Source organism: Phyllobates terribilis, unplaced genomic scaffold (assembly GCF_046119375.1).
Source record: "Phyllobates terribilis strain yellow unplaced genomic scaffold, ASM4611937v1 Scaffold_3__8_contigs__length_932513732, whole genome shotgun sequence".
NCBI lineage: Eukaryota > Metazoa > Chordata > Amphibia > Anura > Dendrobatidae > Phyllobates > Phyllobates terribilis.
The window spans coordinates 919,513,952-919,531,228 of NW_027362763.1; the positions used below are offsets into that span (position 1 = coordinate 919,513,952).

A 17,277-nucleotide genomic window follows, 5' to 3' on the forward strand; every position below is an offset into this window, starting at 1 on the left:
TATAGTGTAATGTACAGTGATATATATATATAGTAGAGTGCTGATTGTATGACGCTCCTTCTGCAGTGTATATGGCACTATAGTGTACTGTACAGTGATTGTATGACGCTCCTTCTGCAGTGTATATGGCACTATAGTGTACTGTACAGTGATGTGTATATATAGTAGAGTGCTGATTGTATTATGCTCCTTCTGCAGTGTATATGGCACTATAGTGTACTTACTGTACAGTGATTGTATGATGACGCCCCTTCTGCAGTGTATATGGCACTATAGTGTACTGTACAGTGATTGTATGACGCCCCTTCTGCAGTGTATATGGCACTATAGTGTACTGTACAGTGATTCTATGACGCTCCTTCTGCAGTGTATATGGCACTATAGTGTACTGTACAGTGATTCTATGACGCTCCTTCTGCAGTGTATATGGCACTATAGTGTACTGTACAGTGATTGTATGACGCTCCTTCTGCAGTGTATATGGCACTATAGTGTACTGTACAGTGATTGTATGACGCTCCTTCTGCAGTGTATATGGCACTATAGTGTACTGTACAGTGATTGTATGACGCTCCTTCTGCAGTGTATATGGCACTATAGTGTACTGTACAATGATTGTATGACGCTCCTTCTGCAGTGTATATGGCACTATAGTGTACTGTACAGTGATGTGTATATATAGTAGAGTGCTGATTGTATGACGCCCCTTCTGCAGTGTATATGGCACTATAGTGTACTGTACAGTGATGTGTATATATAGTAGAGTGCTGATTGTATGACGCCCCTTCTGCAGTGTATATGGCACTATAGTGTACTTACTGTACAGTGATATATATATATAGTAGAGTGCTGATTATATGATGCTCCTTCTGCAGTGTATATGACACTATAGTGTACTGTACAGTGATTGTATGACGCTCCTTCTGCAGTGTATATGGCACTATAGTGTACTGTACAGTGATATATATATATAGTAGAGTGCCGATTGTATGATGCTCCTTCTGCAGTGTATATGGCACTATAGTGTAATGTACAGTGATATATATATAGTAGAGTGCCGATTGCATGACGCTCCTTCTGCAGTGTATATGGCACTATAGTGTACTGTACAGTGATTGTATGACGCTCCTTCTGCAGTGTATATGGCACTATAGTGTACTGTACAGTGATTGTATGACGCTCCTTCTGCAGTGTATATGGCACTATAGTGTACTGTACAGTGATTGTATGACGCTCCTTCTGCAGTGTATATGGCACTATAGTGTAGTGTATAGTGATTGTATGACGCTCCTTCTGCAGTGTATATGGCACTATAGTGTACTGTACAGTGATTGTATGACGCTCCTTCTGCAGTGTATATGGCACTATAGTGTACTGTACAGTGATGTGTATATATATATATAGTATAGTGCTGATTGTATGATGCCCCTTCTGCAGTGTATATGGCACTATAGTGTACTGTACAGTGATGTGTATATATAGTAGAGTGCTGATTGTATGACGCCCCTTCTGCAGTGTATATGGCACTATAGTGTACTTACTGTACAGTGATATATATATATAGTAGAGTGCTGATTGTATGATGCTCCTTCTGCAGTGTATATGGCACTATAGTGTACTGTACAGTGATTGTATGACGCTCCTTCTGCAGTGTATATGGCACTATAGTGTACTGTACAGTGATGTGTATATATATATATATAGTAGAGTGCTGATTGTATGATGCCCCTTCTGCAGTGTATATGGCACTATAGTGTACTTACTGTACAGTGATTGTATGATGACGCTGCTTCTGCAGTGTATATGGCACTATAGTGTACTGTACAGTGATTGTATGACGCTCCTTCTGCAGTGTATATGGCACTATAGTGTAATGTACAGTGATATATATATATAGTAGAGTGCTGATTGTATGATGCTCCTTCTGCAGTGTTTATGGCACTATAGTGTACTTACTGTACAGTGATTGTATGATGACGCTCCTTCTGCAGTGTATATGGCACTATAGTGTACTGTACAGTGATGTGTATATATAGTAGAGTGCTAATTGTATGATGCCCCTTCTGCAGTGTATATGGCACTATAGTGTACTTACTGTACAGTGATTGTATGATGACGCTCCTTCTGCAGTGTATATGGCACTATAGTGTACTGTACAGTGATGTGTATATATAGTAGAGTGCTGATTGTATGATGCCCCTTCTGCAGTGTATATGGCACTATAGTGTACTTACTGTACAGTGATTGTATGATGACGCTGCTTCTGCAGTGTATATGGCACTATAGTGTACTGTACAGTGATTGTATGATGCTCCTTCTGCAGTGTATATGGCACTATAGTGTAATGTACAGTGATATATATATATATAGTAGAGTGCTGATTGTATGACGCTCCTTCTGCAGTGTATATGGCACTATAGTGTACTGTACAGTGATTGTATGACGCTCCTTCTGCAGTGTATATGGCACTATAGTGTACTTACTGTACAGTGATTGTATGATGACGCCCCTTCTGCAGTGTATATGGCACTATAGTGTACTGTACAGTGATTGTATGACGCCCCTTCTGCAGTGTATATGGCACTATAGTGTACTGTACAGTGATTCTATGACGCTCCTTCTGCAGTGTATATGGCACTATAGTGTACTGTACAGTGATTGTATGACGCTCCTTCTGCAGTGTATATGGCACTATAGTGTACTGTACAGTGATTGTATGATGCTCCTTCTGCAGTGTATATGGCACTATAGTGTACTGTACAGTGATTGTATGACGCTCCTTCTGCAGTGTATATGGCACTATAGTGTACTGTACAGTGATTGTATGACGCTCCTTCTGCAGTGTATCTGGCACTATAGTGTACTGTACAGTGATTGTATGATGCTCCTTCTGCAGTGTATATGGCACTATAGTGTACTGTACAGTGATTGTATGATGACGCCCCTTCTGCAGTGTATATGGCACTATAGTGTACTGTACAGTGATTGTATGATGCTCCTTCTGCAGTGTATATGGCACTATAGTGTACTGTACAGTGATTGTATGATGCTCCTTCTGCAGTGTATATGGCACTATAGTGTACTGTACAGTGATTGTGTGATGCTCCTTCTGCAGTGTATATGGCACTATAGTGTAATGTACAGTGATATATATATATAGTAGAGTGCCGATTGTATGATGCTCCTTCTGCAGTGTATATGGCACTATAGTGTAATGTACAGTGATATATATATAGTAGAGTGCCGATTGTATGACGCTCCTTCTGCAGTGTATATGGCACTATAGTGTAATGTACAGTGATATATATATATAGTAGAGTGCCGATTGTATGACGCTCCTTCTGCAGTGTATATGGCACTATAGTGTAATGTATAGTGATATATATATAGTAGAGTGCCGATTGTATGATGCTCCTTCTGCAGTGTATATGGCACTATAGTGTAATGTACAGTGATTGTATGACGCTCCTTCTGCAGTGTATATGGCACTATAGTGTACTGTACAGTGATTGTATGACGCTCCTTCTGCAGTGTATATGGCACTATAGTGTACTGTACAGTGATTGTATGACGCTCCTTCTGCAGTGTATCTGGCACTATAGTGTACTGTACAGTGATTGTATGACGCTCCTTCTGCAGTGTATATGGCACTATAGTGTAATGTACAGTGATATATATATATATAGTAGAGTGCCGATTGTATGACGCTTCTTCTGCAGTGTATATGGCACTATAGTGTAATGTACAGTGATATATATATATAGTAGAGTGCCGATTGTATGATGATCCTTCTGCGGTGTATATGGCACTATATTGTACTGTACAGTGATATATATATATATAGTAGAGTGCTGATTGTATGACGCTCCTTCTGCAGTGTATATGGCACTATAGTGTACTGTACAGTGACATATATATATAGTAGAGTGCCGATTGTATGATGCTCCTTCTGCGGTGTATATGGCACTATAGTGTAATGTACAGTGATATATATATATATAGTAGAGTGCTGATTGTATGACGCTCCTTCTGCAGTGTATATGGCACTATAGTGTACTGTACAGTGATTGTATGATGCTCCTTCTGCGGTGTATATGGCACTATAGTGTAATGTACAGTGATATATATATATATAGTATAGTGCCGATTGTATGACGCTCCTTCTGCAGTGTATATGGCACTATAGTGTACTGTACAGTGATTGTATGACGCTCCTTCTGCAGTGTATATGGCACTATAGTGTACTGTACAGTGATTGTATGACGCTCCTTCTGCAGTGTATATGGCACTATAGTGTACTTACTGTACAGTATAGGGTTGAGCATACAGACTCTGTGGGGTAGTTCTCTACAGGACAGTGCCCCTCGTACCCCATTATAACTGATAAGAACTCCGGGGTCCTGGCACTGCTCTGAGGGCTGCTGCTGAGCACTTGTGATGTAATAAAAACTCAAATTGTCGCACTTAAGGAATGTTGTGTTATTTCTGCTTGATAGGTGAGAAAATGGGGCACTAATGTGAATGGGGGGCAGGAGCTGATGGGGGCGGTGATGGGGGAGTTTCAAGCTTTGGGGGGAATGGGGGAAGAGTTGCTGCCTCTTCCCTTTCTGCCCCATGGTGGCTCTGGTTTCCTGTGCCATCCATTGATGCGGCTTTTGGGCGCTCGGGCTGGTCACGTGACGCGGAGGTATATAATGTCTGATTACTAGGACTAGTGGTGCTGCTGTCAGGACTGGAGTGAGTGCGCGGTGCACCCAGCCCGGTGACAAGAGGAGGGAGGAGGCGGCTGCAGGAGGAGGTTGCACATTTTACAGCTCACTGACCATTTGGCGATCCATCGAGAGGAGGGTTCGGCAAGTGGCTCCTTTGTGACATCTCTGGACAGATTGGGGGTCTGCTCATTTCCATCTCATTAGCTATGCAGACGACAAGCTCCATATAAAGAGGCAGGAGGGAAGCCGCAAGCAGAGTCGCCGAGAGCTGAGCCGCGTAAACCAGCGCAGTACTAACACCTTGGATTCCTATTCTACACATTGGAGCATCAGGACAGTCCATAGAGGCAGCGCAGAGGGACAGCAAAAGGCACCGGGATTACAGCGCAGCCTATGTGGATTATTACCTCTATGGAGCCCATGGTTTAGGGGCGCAGGGTGCTGACAGTCCTGAGCCCGCAGAGTCTGCACCTCTCACCCGTCACAAGAACTGTCACTCAATGAGAGGGCGGCTGTAGAGCGCAGAGAAGACAGCGGACTGGTGTGCCTGCCTGGGACGAGCGCCGCACTCACCTGCTGCCGGTACCGCACTCGGCTCTCCTGGGCTCACCTGCTGCCGGTACCGCACTCGGCTCTCCAGGGCTCACCTGCTGCCGGTACCGCACTCGGCTCTCCTGGGCTCACCTGCTGCCGGTACCGCACTCGGCTCTCCTGGGCTCACCTGCTGCCGGTACCGCACTCGGCACCGCCGCCACCATGGGACCTCAGTCAGCTATCAGCCTCCTGATTGTGGCCGCGCTCCTGTGCAGCCAGGTAAGGGACGCGTGCTGGGGGTGACGGGAGTGATGCGCTGCATGTGCACAGATGGGTACCGGGGACAGATAACTACCGTGTGCGGCCAGGAGCCACATGCATAGGTGTGCGGGTTCCTGCATGGGTGAGCTGGACGGGTGTGCACGGGTAGATGCCCATGTAGAGCTGTGTATGATCTCCCTATGATGATGTTCAGTATGTTTGCTGGCTGCAGAGTGCGCGCTCCTGCCTGCTTGTCGTGCCTGTACTGTACACTGATGTACCGGCCATTTGTCTGACCCGCAGGTCACTTGTTCCGGACTCTTTGAGCTGAAGCTACAAGAGTTTGTCAATAAGAAGGGTCCTAGTGGGAACCTGAACTGCTGCCGCGGCGGGACGGCCGGACTCCAGGGGCTGCAGCAGTGCGAGTGTAAGACCTTCTTCAGGGTCTGCCTGAAGCACTACCAGAGCAGCGTGTCCCCCGAGCCGCCCTGCACCTACGGCAGCGCCGTCACCCCCGTGCTGGGCTCCAACTCCTTCAGCGTCCCGGACACGGCCAGCGCCGACCCCAGCTTCACCAACCCCATCCGCTTCGCCTTCGGATTCACCTGGCCTGTGAGTAAGCCCCCCAGCCAAGAACTGTATATGTGTGTAATATGTATATATAGCTATGGGATAGGGTGTAATATGTATATATAGCTATGGGATAGGGTGTAATATGTATATATAGCTATGAGATAGGGTGTAATATGTGTATATATAGCTATAGGATAGGGTGTAATATGTATATATAGCTATAGGATAGGGTGTAATATGTATATATAGCTATGGGATAGGGTGTAATATGTATATATAGCTATGGGATAGGGTGTAATATGTATATATAGCTATAGGATAGGGTGTAATATGTATATATAGCTATAGGATAGGGTGCAATATGTATATATAGCTATAGGATAGTGTGTAATATGTGTATATAGCTATAGGATAGGTTGTAATATGTATATACAGCTATAGGATAGGGTGTAATATGTATATACAGCTATAGGATAGGGTGTAATATGTATATACAGCTATAGGATAGGGTGTAATATGTATATACAGCTATAGGATAGGGTGTAATATGTATATATAGCTATAGGATAGGGTGTAATATGTATATATAGCTATAGGATAGGGTGTAATATGTATATATAGCTATAGGATCGGGTGTAATATGTATATATAGCTATAGTGTAGGGTGTAATATGTATATATAGCTATGGGATAGGGTGTAATATGTGTATATAGCTATAGGATCGGGTGTAATATGTATATATATATCGCTATAGGATCGGGTGTAATATGTATGTATAGCTATAGGATCGGGTGTAATATGTATATATAGCTATAGGATAGGGTGTAATATGTATATATAGCTATAGGATAGGGTGTAATATGTATATATAGCTATGGGATAGGGTGTAATATGTATATATAGCTATGGGATAGGGTGTAATATGTATATACAGCTATAGGATCGGGTGTAATATGTATATATAGCTATAGGATCGGGTGTAATATGTATATATAGCTATAGGATAGGGTGTAATATGTATATATAGCTATGGGATAGGGTGTAATATGTATATATAGCTATGGGATAGGGTGTAATATGTATATATAGCTATGGGATAGGGTGTAATATGTATATATAGCTATAGGATCGGGTGTAATATGTATATATAGCTATAGGATAGGGTGTAATATGTATATATAGCTATAGGGTAGGGTGTAATATGTATATATAGCTATAGGATAGGGTGTAATATGTATATATAGCTATGGGATAGGGTGTAATATGTATATATAGCTATAGGATAGGGTGTAATATGTATATATAGCTATAGGATAATCTGCACATATATGCATATGTGTCCATATAAGTGTGTGTGTGTGTATATATATATATATATATATATATATATACAGTATATATGTATATGTGTGTATATATACACACACAGACGCTCAGGCTGGTAGCAGCACTATCACCCCCAGCAGATCAGGGTGGCAGCAGGAGGTAGATTGGCTGCACAGGGTGCGGCTGGTAGGTGACATAAACCCCTGGATGAAAGCATCAGTGCTCTGAGATAAAGGACTGGCAGCTGCCTGAGGGGGGCGGCACTTCTAGGGTTTACATCTGTCTCCATATCCTGGGGGGATATCTAGTAGTCACAGCTCGGAGCCATGGAGCTGAAGGGCTGAGATTTGTGTGTGAAAGGAGAAGTGCTATTTCTCAGAGGCCAGTCTTTTTTTTTATTTCCCAAAAGAAACAAGTGTGATGGTGTTGGAAATGCCACGGCCTTACTCCCCCCTCTTGTCTCAGGAGCTGGCTGTATAATTGTCAGCACAGCGTGAAATTCCCAAAAGACTTCATTTTACAGCCATCCTCAATGTGTGAAAGTGGCTAAATTAAGCGTGAAGATTGATGACAACAGCCAGACGTGAAGCCCCCTTTTACTGCTTTTCTATCTCATATCATGCTACAGGGGTTAATAAAGCAAAGATGGGCAGGTACATGGTTTTACTTTACCCATCGGACATTGAGAGTAGCTAAGGATAAAAAGGGTCTTTGGCTTGTAGGCAGTGAAGGGTTAAGCAGAGGAAGTGCGGGAGGGCCTGGCACCTCAATGTTTCACCAACTGAATAATAAAACAAACAAACATAAAATGATAGGAAATAACTATTAATAACAAAGTCCACCCATTTCCTTAGGAAAAGTGAAAACATGCAGCTAGCCAAGCCAGTCCTGTGGAGCTCGCCTAGAGGGGGTGATTCTGTATGGGAGCATGCATAATGCCGTGCCACTAACCCTGTGCCCATTCTCCTTACAGGGCACATTCTCCCTCATTATTGAAGCATTGCACGCCGATTCCACAGACGATCTGAACACAGGTAAGACACGTCTAATCTCTGACTCTTATCTGATGCTGATAGCAGTAAAGTGCTAATTTTGCAGGTAGTTCTGCCATTCCACCTACGGAGGTGCTACCAAGTGGCAATTCATTTAACAGCCTCCAGTGCTTTGATCTTTAGATTGGATTCAGTTTATGATATTACTCCAGAGAGTCTTCTACTTAAAGTGTGATTAGTACAGGATTGCCACTTATTAATAATACATCGCTGTTAGTCAGAAGGACAGTGTTTACGCGGTGTCAATTGTCAGATGGCATCATGCTGAAGGCACTGGTACAGTAACAGATCCTGCCAGCTGGTGTGGAGTGCGCTGGTTGTGATAAACCTTCTTCCTTTTGGCAGAGAACCCTGAGCGTCTGATCAGCCGTCTCACCACTCAGAGACATCTGACTGTGGGTGAAGAGTGGTCCCAGGACTTGCACAGCAATGGCCGCACTGAGCTCAAATACTCCTACCGCTTTGTGTGTGATGAATACTACTACGGGGAAGGCTGCTCTGACTACTGCCGGCCCAGGGATGATGCTTTTGGACACTTTTACTGCGGTGAAAAAGGAGAGAAGATCTGCAATCCCGGCTGGAAGGGACAGTACTGCACAGAACGTAAGTCTATTCAGCAGGTGGATACTTACACCTTTAGTAGTGTGGTTTAGGATTTCACATCCAATCACCAGATCTGTAATAGTATCACTACTCTGTTTCATGGCTGATTCAGCCTCGATTTTATTTTTCCCATTAAATCTCACATTTATTGCTTGGAGTGCCCCATTAATCATGTTGATTAGCTCCTTTTTATTCTGTGTAATGGGGGTGTTCCACTCTGTTTTGTGCCTCCAGTGTCACATAGCTGTGTAAAATGTGCTCTGCCTGCTTAACAAGCTCGTCTTAAGCAAGAAGGACCCCCCTTCCCCCACTCTCCTTTGTTAGGCTGGTGCCCCTCTTTCTACTTAGAACTTTGCACCATTTATTTAAATGATAATAATAATGAAAAGTTTTCAGAGAAATCACACGCGTGCCATAGATTAGATCTCACCATTGATTGGCCATAGGAGGAGCACCCCTGCGTGTGATTGGCTGGAGGGAGTGGGGTATTGTTGCAGAAGGGCAGCTGCTGGGAGAGAATAGACAATAGAGCAGCTGTCCTGTACTGGCACCCTGCACACCAGCTGTCCACTCTTATCTGCACACACTTGCTGGGATATTAAGGGGTGGTACCATGTGTGTATAGAATTAGGGAAAGAAAAAAAGACTTCTGACCCTCACTTGGAGAGGGAAAAAGTGTGTGCAAAGGGGGAGGGGAGATGAGCCGGGAGCTCTCTTTTGTCTGTGTGTAAATGTCTTTTAGAGACCGCTTGTTTACAAGTGACCAGTAATGCACTAGTTACTGAGCCAGTTCACTAGTCGGAAAGGATTATCAGCACTTGTTATAGAGCTGCCAGCACAATCACAGGTCTCTGTACTGTTGGTGGTGACCAGGCTGCAGATCTAATGCTTCCATCCCTCCTCTTCTAGCAATCTGTCTTCCTGGATGTGATGAGCACCATGGTTATTGTGAGAAGCCTGGGGAGTGCAAGTAAGTTATTTATTTCCCCATTTATACAGAAAAAGTGATGTGATTTGCTTATATGCATGTTTTTTCTCACCACTTTTACTGTGTTGTTATAGCATACTAAATATTATGTGTTCTTTTCCTTACCAGATGCCGTGTTGGTTGGCAAGGCCGCTACTGCGATGAATGTATCCGCTATCCAGGTTGCCTTCATGGTACATGCCAACAGCCATGGCAATGTAACTGCCAAGAAGGATGGGGCGGACTGTTCTGTAATCAAGGTAGGCAACTGACCATAATGTTGATTGATCACTAGTATTAACACATCTCTAATTATAATGGTGGAAACAACATCATTGATTAAATGCTTTTATGCACTCTGCAGATCTTAACTACTGCACACACCACAAGCCTTGCAAGAATGGAGCCACCTGCACTAACACAGGCCAAGGAAGCTACACATGCTCCTGCCGTCCAGGCTACACGGGATCCAACTGCGAGATTGAGATCAATGAATGTGATGCTAACCCCTGCAAAAATGGAGGAAGCTGTACTGTAAGTAGGAACTTCCTGATCATTTCTTATTACTGCTTTCATGCTGCATATTATACAGTACATAGCTAGTAGCTCCAAGGCTACGTTGTAGTTCACACTTCCGTCCCTTTGTATGGTATATATTTTAAATTTGTTTTTTTGTTTAACAGGACTTAGAAAACAGCTATACCTGTACTTGTCCACCAGGCTTCTATGGTAAAAACTGTGAGCTGAGCGCCATGACTTGTGCTGATGGACCATGTTTCAATGGAGGCCGATGCACTGATAACCCAGATGGCGGATACAGCTGCCTCTGCCCATTCGCATACTCTGGCTTCAATTGTGAAAAGAAAATTGATTATTGCAGCTCCAATCCCTGTGCCAATGGTAAGATCCCACTATGAATGAGTCAATGCTTATCAAGCCAGAGATCTTAACTTTTATATCAAAAATACATTTGTACATTAGCGATAACTCAGATGCACATTTGTATATATATATTTGTTTATTAAGGAAATGCCATTTAGATATATCAGATATTTAGAATACTGGTGAAACTGTCATGGAAAAACAGATTTCCACTGTATGATGCAGCAATGCATGTAATATTTGTAGTAAATTGATTCTTAATTGAGCTCAGTGCCTATTTTCTAATTGATTGCCGTTTGGATGTGTTACAGGAGCCCACTGTGAAGACCTTGGAAATGCCTACATATGCCAGTGCCAGGAAGGCTTCTCTGGTAGACACTGTGATGATAACTTGGATGACTGTACTTCCTTCCCCTGCCAAAATGGCGGCACATGCCAGGATGGGATTAATGACTACTCTTGTACCTGCCCACCTGGGTACACTGGGAAAAACTGTAGCATGCCTGTCAGTAAATGTGAGCACAACCCATGCCACAACGGGGCAACATGCCATGAGAGAAACAACCGTTATGTGTGTGAATGTGCTCATGGCTATGGTGGACTTAACTGCCAGTTTTTGTTGCCTGAAAACACCATTGAAGCCAATAAGTATGTAGAAAGACCAAGTGGACAGTTCCCCTGGATTGCAGTGTGCGCTGGTATTATCCTGGTATTACTGCTGCTGCTTGGTTGTGCTGCTGTAGTTGTTTATGTGCGTCTTAGGGTGCAGAGGAAGCATCACATGCCTTCGGCTACTCATGGCGAGACCAAGACTATGAATAATTTGGCAACCTGCCACCGTGAAAAGGACATTTCTGTAAGCATCATAGGCACCAGTCAGATTAAAAATACAAATAAGAAGGTAGACTTTCTCAGCGAAAGCAATAATGATAAAAATGGCTTCAAGACCCGATACCCTTCTGTGGATTACAATTTAGTACATGAGCTGAAGAATGAAGACATTACCAAGGAGGAGCGAAGGCAATCTGAAGCCAAGTGCAGCTCAAATGACTCCGACTCAGAAGATCTGCACTCATCACACTTAAAAAGGTGAATTCCAACTTTGGAAAACTCAGCTTTTTCCCCCACTTTTTAACCTAGTTCAAGTCATCTAATCATGAGCTTTTTATCTGTTATCCACAGTAATTCTTCAGAAAAACGGAGACCAGACTCAAATTACTCCTCATCAAAAGACACAAAATATCAGTCGGTATATGTCATATCAGATGAAAAGGATGAATGCATCATAGCAACTGAGGTTAGTATGGCTGCTTTACATTAGTATGACAATGGTTTAGAAAAATAATGTGAGGATCGTTGGTTACCTTTCAGTAGACCCCTAGAAGAAACGGCTGCCTGGCTAGTAACAGGGTGCTGTACTTGTGGAGTACCTTATGCCTTTCATATTATGTAACATGACAGAGTAAAACTTGAGACAGCGACTGTTACAAAGTATCCATTTATTTATATATCAATCAATGACCAACCACTCTGAAATACAGGAATCTCCATCATGATCACCATTATTAGCAAAGCTGTAATGAAGTAATATAGCAATGCACACACAGCTTGCCAGCATATGACTAACTTTATCTTTTTATTTTGTATTACAGGTGTAATAAAGAGACTTTTCAACCCATTCTTATCAAATATTCCGAGGTGACGCCCACATGAATGCTGCTGATAATTGAGGGAGGGACATCCCTTTGTTGACTGCTGCTGAGACACTAAATTCAGGCTGAGCTGGTTCTCTACTGAAATTAGAAAATGACTGCAAAACCTAATGGACACCCCAAGCTAGTCTTTGTGTCCGGACACAAACTGTTGCACTGCCATTTCTGTTCTTCTCCATTCTTCATTGCACTACGGACAGTTGCTTTTTTTAATAATTATAATACAGTAAATATATATATATATAAATATAAATATATATTTAATGAATGGACTTCTACATTCTTTGGAAGAAGAGTGCACTGCCTGAGGTGTATATTTTTAACTCTTATGAGCCACTCCGTTGCTAAACTACAGACACTGCCTGGCTTAGTCTTTTTTTATACTAAAAGATGTTTTTAACTAGGTCAAAAAATGTGCGTTATTTTTTGAACTTGTAAGACTATTTTTACGATATTTGTAAAGCTCATGTATTTGTAATGGTAATTTTTATAATTTAAAGTTTGGTAAATATGTACAAAGGCACTTCAGGTCGATGTGACTATATTTTTTTGTATATATATGTATTTATGGAATATTGTGCAAATGGTATTTGATTTTTTTCTACTGTTTATTTTTTTTTGTTAATGAAGGAATTAATTTTTAAACTATTTTTCCAAAATAAATAATATGAACGTTTAAATCTCAGGCTTTAATTGGAGGGAAACGATTACCATTTGTACATACTAAAGGCTCCCGTTCACATTAGACTAATGTCTATGGGGGACACAAACAACTGATCGTCGGAGATGTGGATCGGGCATGTCCACTGTGTTGTCCTAGAGATAAGTCGTCGCCAGCCATGTCTGTCTTTCTCATAGAGAACACCAGTGTATGAAAAATCAGGCAGAGGTGGCTATTGGCCGAACCATTGTTTCACTGACAGCCATCTAATGTGTATGGCCGACTTAAGCTGCTAAAGCTGTGAGAATGGCTCATTAATGGATTGTAAATTTAGTGTTTCCTAATTGACAACTGTTCAGCTCATTTAGTTCATTATGTGACATTGATGTTTTGTGACTCAGGACAATTACCTACAGGAGTCTTATTGCTACAATCAGAATGAAATGGGTGGTCTTGTTTAAAAAGTCTACTTTCATATCCCCTGGAAGGGAACGAGGGTAAGGCTATGTTCACATGTCCAGTAATCATCAGTTAGAACGGATCCAGCAGAAACCCTTTAACAAATATGTTGTGCAGACGCAGTTGTTTTGTCCGGTTAAAAAAAAAACTGATTTCAACTGGATCCGTTTTTTTAATATTGAAGTCTACAGTAAACGGATCCGCTAATTAGCCATCCATTTTTCTTTCATTTGAAAATGATCCATTTGAAACTGATCCCATAAACAAAAAAAACAGATGGCTGATTAACGGATCTGTTTTTTGTAGACTTCAATGTTAAAAAAAAACAGATCCAGCTAAAATCAAATTTTTATCAGGACAAAAAAGTTGTGCAGACACAACTTTTTTATCAACAGATTGTTGCTGGATCTGTTCTAACAGATGATTACGTCACATGTGAACATAGATTTACAAGAACCGATCCATGAGACTTCCTATCAGTAGCTATTTACTGATTGGTGGTCATTTACTAGGCTAAAGGATGCGCACTGACCGATCTGTAATACATCATTCAGTGTGCATTGACTGCCATTATGTGGGTCCCGTGTTCCTGAATAGAAACACAAAGAGCATCTCTTTAGGATTTGCCATGTGCGTGCATCACACAGATGTAATGTCTCATTGATGGCTCTGTAGGGCAATGTACAGTACCTCTTGTCAGTTTACTTGGGGTCCTAGAAACAGTACACCGTGTCATCAACTCCACTTATTGTTGGAGTATCCTCCTAAGCAAAAAAGGATCGATTAAAGTGAACAGCCATTGATAATTTGCCCTGCAATCTCTGCAATGTGCTTGCTTTATTTTATAGAGCCGCTGAATAACGTCTTTAATGGTAAATGGAAATGATGGCAGTACTTGGGAAAGTTTCTCTTGTTTATTATGCAAACACTGCTGTTTATACCAGTAAATGTGACACAATCTAGAGCAAAGGTCCTCCTTAGGGAGAAGAATTTAGTTTGTTGTTGCAATATCTTTGTTGAGGTTGGTCGTTGACTATCTTTATGAACAATGATTAGGAAAAGTAGTTTTATGACACAAAATAATCTATAATGATGAAATTATGGAATTCATTTTCAGGAACTGTAATTATTGTGCATTGCATGAAGGAAAAGAAAATCATGATGTGAGAATAGTGAGAGGCTATCATACAGGCCTTAGAGGAATATGAGGAAGTCGTCTGCACTGCCATAGTGATTTTCACGGGTAACTTACATATCACTAACAGTAATGGATCCACATCAAAAGTGTATTTTTAGCAAATCTTAAATAAGATGTTTTTAAAAGTCCATGAAGCATTATCCCATGGTAAAAAAAAGAAATGCTAGATTTAAGAAATCACACCACAATTGTAACTAAACTGAAATCAAACCCAACCATGTAGGTAAAGCATAGTTAAGTATCCACTTTCTGCTTATAGGGGTAATCTCAAACTTAGAAGATATCCTCTATCCATGAGATTATGGATAACTTCCCAATAGGTGATGGTCCATTTATCCTGAGAACCAGGGCTGTTAAGAGCCCCACGTGAATGGAGTTGTGGCCAATCATGTGCACTGCACTCCATTCTTAATGCGACTACAGTGATACGCTTGACTTGTCTTCTGCACTCCTATAAGAATGAATGGAGCATCAGGAGGCATGATTGACCACCACTCCATTCATTCGGGGCTCTTCAGAGCCTTGGTTCTCAGGATCGATGGAAGTCCCACCAGTCAGACCCCAGCGATCAGGAAATTATCCCCTATCCAAGGGGATAACTTCAAAACTTGAAATTACCCCTTTAAACAAAAAAACATATATGACAAGTCATCAACAAATTTTTCATTTGCTGAAACGTAATAAACATTTTGTAAAATGCAGCACATTTTTAACTTTGTGAGAAACTAAATGAAAATAAAATGTAAGACTGCTATGAGAATCCGTACACGCCACAATTACTGACTTTTTCTCGTATTTAGCATAATAATGTGGCCTGAAATACTGCTCCACTGGAGATGATGCCAAAACCTGCTGTATGCTGCTCAAATAGATTATCCCAATTTCCACTATATTCACCTTTATAGAAAACAAACCTGCTTAATAATATAGCAATATATAATTAGATCTGATATTTCAGTTCTGTAGATAAGCCGTTGATAACTGTCTGATTTAAAGAAAATCTGTTACCAGGTTTTTCTTTTTCCTATCTGAGATCAGCATGATGTAGGGACAGAGACCCTAATTTCATTGATGTACCCCCTATTGGGATGCTTGCTGTCATTTTGATAACATCCCTGAATGCTGAGCTCTGTATAACCCTGACTACACCCCTGACTGACAGCTTTCTGTGTGCACTGTGCATAGGCAGAATGCTGCCAATCAGTGGTGGGGGTGGGTTACACAGAGCTCATGACTATGGAAAACTTCATGGCAGCAGGTTTACTAATCCTCTAATGATAACCTCCTACTAATAAAATTGTGATTTTATCAAAACTACAGCAAACAGCCCAGTAAGTGACACATAACTGGTAACAGAGTCGTTGCCTCTACATTTTGATGCTTTTAGATTAGGTGGCAAAAACTTGGTGACAGATTCCCCTTAACTTGTGCACACAGGATCAGAGACCCTCAAGGGGAAATATCTCAACTAGTTATTTTTCCTCAGTGATTAGAGTTGCTGTCAGCTTTTCCTTTCAGGAATTTATGTTTAATTGGCTGTATGTTTATTAATACAAACTGTGTAGGCACCTGCTCAAAAGATTGCCCAGATACTGCAAATATACCCTTGGATTATTTCTTGATGCTCCCCCATAAACACATGTTCTGCGTACATGTTATATTTGTTTTTTATGCTCACTTATATAGCGGCATTAATTCCACAGCGCTTTCCAGACATAATCATTGCTGTCCCCATTGGGACTCACAATCTAGATTCCCCATCAGTATGTCTTTGGAGTGTGGGAGGAAACTCAAACACAGAGAGAACATATAAACTCCTTGCAGATGTTGTCCTTGATGAGATTTCAACCAAGGACTCCAGCGCTGAATGGCTCAAGTGCTGACCACTGAGCCACCGTGCTGCCCTTACACATGGATACTATTTCTGTAGGGTGAGAGTGGCTGCTAGACACAAACAATTGCTTGTTAAAATCTTTTTCTCCCTGTTCCCATTATATTGATGGTGGGTCCATCGTCATAGGTGGGATATGCTGACAAATATCAAATATCTATATCCAGTTAAAGGATTTGTCTGCTGTAGACACCTACTGAATTAGTGTAAAAAGAGGAGTCCCCCAATCATGACCCCTAGGGAGAATTACTGTAAAGAGCTCCCCTAGCGATAAGCTCATTGTCATGGATGATCCAAACCAAGCAACCTATTTAACAAGAATGATACAAGAGAGTGTAAAGCCCCCGTCTCACATAGCGAGATCGCTGCTGTGTCACGGTTTTGGTGACGCAACAGTGACCTCACCAGCGATGTCGCTATGTGTGACACTTTGCAGCGATCAGGC

General features: G+C 41.8%; 1 protein-coding gene across 1 annotated transcript; it reads left to right on the plus strand.

Annotated features, from left to right (window-relative positions):
• The first annotated feature begins 4,696 nt into the window (after positions 1 to 4,696).
• Positions 4,697 to 13,303, plus strand: DLL1 (delta like canonical Notch ligand 1). The gene is made up of 11 exons (XM_073672810.1): positions 4,697 to 5,525; positions 5,811 to 6,119; positions 8,381 to 8,441; positions 8,805 to 9,062; positions 9,972 to 10,032; positions 10,159 to 10,289; positions 10,394 to 10,563; positions 10,713 to 10,929; positions 11,223 to 12,000; positions 12,094 to 12,208; positions 12,564 to 13,303. Exons 1-11 carry the CDS (start codon positions 5,469 to 5,471, stop codon positions 12,567 to 12,569), a joined length of 2,163 nt encoding a protein of 720 aa, XP_073528911.1. The 5' UTR covers positions 4,697 to 5,468; the 3' UTR covers positions 12,570 to 13,303.
• Positions 13,304 to 17,277: the final 3,974 nt, after the last annotated feature.

Coding starts and splice junctions, on each gene's coding strand:
- DLL1 (XM_073672810.1), top strand. CDS start 5,469: ATGGGACCTCAGTCAGCTATCAGCCTCCTGATTGTGGCCGCGCTCCTG. Junction 10,033..10,158: donor GAGAAGCCTGGGGAGTGCAA/GTAAGTTATTTA, acceptor TTTCCTTACCAG/ATGCCGTGTTGGTTGGCAAG. Junction 12,001..12,093: donor CACTCATCACACTTAAAAAG/GTGAATTCCAAC, acceptor TGTTATCCACAG/TAATTCTTCAGAAAAACGGA.